Source organism: Notothenia coriiceps, unplaced genomic scaffold, assembly GCF_000735185.1.
Source record: "Notothenia coriiceps isolate Sejong01 unplaced genomic scaffold, NC01 NC01_scaffold00026971, whole genome shotgun sequence".
Classification (NCBI taxonomy): Eukaryota; Metazoa; Chordata; class Actinopteri; order Perciformes; family Nototheniidae; genus Notothenia; species Notothenia coriiceps.
In genome coordinates, this window is record NW_011359672.1 from 417 (window position 1) to 4,326 (window position 3,910).

A 3,910-nucleotide genomic window follows, 5' to 3' on the forward strand; every position below is an offset into this window, starting at 1 on the left:
AATTTCACAACAGACCCTGACAAACTCACAAAAACACAAAACAAATGATTCAAATGAGTGACTTACTTTTCCGCAGTCAAAACACTGCTTCTTGAAAGACTCTTCTTTGCAGATGAAAAAATCCTTCGATTTGTCCCTGCAGAGGATGTTTTGTTTGGAGATGCAGGTCCAATTTATTCATTTTCAAGCTTTCGTTACTGAGCACCTCTCCACATAAAACACACTGAGGCCGCTCCTCACCATTTCTAACAGCTTTTGTGAAGCCAACGTTGGAAAACTCCTCTTTGTATCGTCTTTTTGCCATCATGTAAGATCTGGATTAATCAACAGACAATAAACTTTCGCGGGGGACGCGTCAGAGCTGATACAAATACAATCTTTTATTTTTAGTTTATTTGTATTTAGAAAATTTAATCATTCAATATACAATGCTATATTGCATAATTTCATTTTCAAAATAAAAAATAAAAAAAACAAATTATAAAAAACAAATTATTTACAAAGCAGCCATCAGCTCTGACGCTGTCTGTGTGTAGCAATGCATTTAACTGGCGACCCAATCAAAACGGGTCCGCGACCCATTTTGGGTCACGACCCTGAGTTTGGGAAAGGCTGGTATAGACGGTTCATCCACACGAGGCCGACAGGGAAACACGGATAACGATAACGCATCCCAAAGTAGGTTGAGCCGATTCCGTGTGGACGGAAGACTTTTTTTATATCGAATTCGGTTTGTTTTCGTCTCCGTGTAGATGCAGCCTTATCCTGTGAGACAGTTTGCAAGTGAACTGGTAAGCTGTTTCTGAAGTCCTGAAGAAGTGAAACTGCCAAAATGAAATAAGAAAACTAGATGGAATAACCCAAACATTTGAATGTATGTCCATTCCTTCAGTTTAAATCAGTCAATAATTATTTTAATTGTAAATCAGTGTCACTTTAGTTTGAAGAAAAAATATTTTCGTGTATCCCTCATAAACAGTGCCAGTTCTTTAGTACAACATTAAAATGTGCCGTTACTGTTGGCATTAATAAGATTGTAAACTGTTTGCTGGTTATTTCACATTTATTTTTTAAATGATCACATTAACACATCTATACACCTTTTTAGATATTGTTGTTTTATATTGTACAATTCGAATATTTGTGCTAACTTATGTTGAGATTTGATCTTTTATTGCAGATTTTAACGATTTATTGTGCTGATTGTTGTTCTTTGTGTCTCAGGTGTATGTATATCTCAGGTGTGCCAGGCACAGGTAAGACAGCCACCGTTCATGAGGTGATGCGCTGTCTGCAGCACGCCACCGACATGGACGAGATCGCTCACTTCCACTTCATCGAGATCAACGGGATGAAGATGACTGATCCTCATCAGGCCTATGTCCAGATCCTGCAGGTGACAGCTGTGAACGCCACACCAAAAACAAAGGGGCATGCACAAATGATTTGATGTCGTACATTTTCTAAAGGTCAATTTGAAACTGCTGTTGAAATAATATAACAGTAGAATAAACAATAAAAATGTTGGGATGGAATTTTAAGCCTGCCAAAATGTTGGGGGTCTTTACTTTGTTTTTTTTAACTTTAATTCAACAAAGTCCACACTCTAGTGGGTTCACTGACTGAGTGGTCTGGTCCTGCAGAAACTCACAGGTCAGAAGGCCACTGCCGACCATGCAGCAGCTCTGCTGGAGAAAAGATTCAGCAACCCTGCACCCAGGAAGGAGAGCACCGTGCTGTTGGTGGACGAAGTAAGTTCATATTAATGAGCTTTTTAAATAACTATTTTTCAAGTATAAAATTAAATCAGCTGACATTTAATGTCTCAAATTGAAACAAACAATAAATGCATCTCCTAATAAACATGTATCAAAGCCTGATATATCTACTTCCTCTGTGCCATTGAGCGCCATTGTTGTAAAAAAAAATTAATGGTCCCTGAGTGACATGTTCCTTTATCACCAAGACTGCACTGTATGACTCACTTAATGAAACTACAGTTAGCAGCTGTTTCTAGAGAAATCACTCTGGCATTTTAAACAACAATAAACTTCTTAGTTGTTGTAGGAGCCAAAATATCTTACTTTAAATGTGCAGTTTAAAACATTTGAATTGTATCGTTAAATTGCCATTTGTGCTTTGGTGTAAGTTAATGCATTATTATTATATTTCTTGTGAGAAGCCAACATTGATCCTGGACCGGGGCTACACCCCACATTTTCCATATACCATAAGGTCAGAAATGCAGAGCTCAGGTGAGCTCAAGGTCGAGCCGTGACACAGTTTTTCTTTTTTCTTGCATTTTTGATATAAATAAGCCTTCTTTATTCACTATTTTTTGTTTTTCCTATGGTAGCTGTTGTCAACTACCTGGGGTGGTTATACATGAACATTTTGCTTAAAATGTAACATTTACTTTTCAAACATGTCGGATCCTCGCTTCTTTTTTTATTACTGCCATCAAAGGCTTGTCAACTGCTAACTGCATACGTTCTCCTTGAGACTCAGTTTGTGTACAGCTGTGTTTATGAAGAACGAGGTCCTGAGTACGTACCAAGGGCCAGAAGCTGAGAGCGGGGGAATCGAGATGGACATTGATGTTGTTGTTTGCTCTGGTGCCAGGTCTACAGCAAACACTTGTTCATTAACAGATGTTGACAGAATGTGATTACAGGTTGTCACCTTACACATTTCACCCATTGGTTTAAAACGGGTTAACAGTTTCAGTTTTTTTTTTATTTGAGCGTTTCATGAATGTAGTAACGTGACTTGCACATCTTTCTTGCCATTTCTCAGTGCACAATGAAGTGTCAAAAAGCTATAAAGATTTCACTAAGATAGAGAGAAAATATTCTTATAGGAATTATAGTTTGAGGAAAATATGTAATTACAATATTATGATGTAGGATTATTCACTAACATGCTGATGTTAAGCAGGTTAGAATGTTGTGTGCAATCAAACATACTAATAAGCTTTTAGAACCAGAAGAAACTTTTAAAAATAGATATATAGGGAATATTTGCAGCTATTAAACAAAATCCTCAGACAGCTGTGTGCCAACTGTGACGCTGGGACCAAAATATATGCTTTAAAAACATTTCCCTCAGAGGCTGATTATGATATTTGGACACTTGAAAAATAGTAATTGATTTTAATATAGACCTGTACATAACTTATTTTTACAAGAACATTTTATATATTTTGAAACTTAAAAAGAAAGTCTTTGACATTCATCGTATCCTTTTTGCCCATCATTTTGAAACATTTTTACTATAATATGAACTAACCCTAACCCTAAGGCCTAGTTGTTCGACCCTAATGTTGGTACCAGAAGATGGATGTGATCACGTGACGGCATGCTAACCATCTTTAACCCTTTGTGTGGTACAGTTGGACCTGTTATGGACCAGGAAGCAGAACGTCATGTACAATCTGTTTGACTGGCCGACACGGCGCCACGCCCGCCTTGTGGTACTGACCATCGCCAACACCATGGACCTGCCGGAGAGGATCATGATCAACAGAGTGGCCAGCAGACTGGTGAGAGAGCTAACCCTGTCCTGTGGAGCACTTTAATCAGCTCTAGGATCAGTTTACACTTTCACTGCTGTTCAGTTTTCTTGTCTAGAGCAGAGGTTCCCAACCTGGGGGTCGCAACCCCCTTGGGGGGTCACCAAAGATCGCAGGGGGGGCGCCAGGCCTCAGATGATTTGAGGCCTAATATCATATTTAGAATAAAATAAAAAAAATGTACATATAATTTTCTTTGTACATATCATTTTTTTTACATATTGTAACGCAATACATGATTGTCGCTAAAAGCCTCGTCTCCACATTACAATAAAATATAGCAATTAATTGATTAATTAAAATAAAAATTCAAAAAATTCATCTGATACTCCTCCGATT

The 3,910-nt window shown here is 37.9% G+C and overlaps 1 protein-coding gene across 1 annotated transcript in view; it reads left to right on the forward strand.

Moving 5' to 3' along the window:
- Positions 1 to 1,224: 1,224 nt before the first annotated feature.
- The window catches only part of LOC104957406 (origin recognition complex subunit 1-like), a gene marked incomplete at its 5' end in the record, with an annotated part of 3,997 nt that continues 1,311 nt past the window's right edge, over positions 1,225 to 3,910 (forward strand). The window contains 3 exons of the mRNA XM_010785033.1: positions 1,225 to 1,396; positions 1,644 to 1,751; positions 3,392 to 3,541. Of these exons, the coding sequence (XP_010783335.1) occupies positions 1,225 to 1,396; positions 1,644 to 1,751; positions 3,392 to 3,541 (430 nt within the window). The remainder of the gene's footprint in view (positions 1,397 to 1,643; positions 1,752 to 3,391; positions 3,542 to 3,910) is intronic.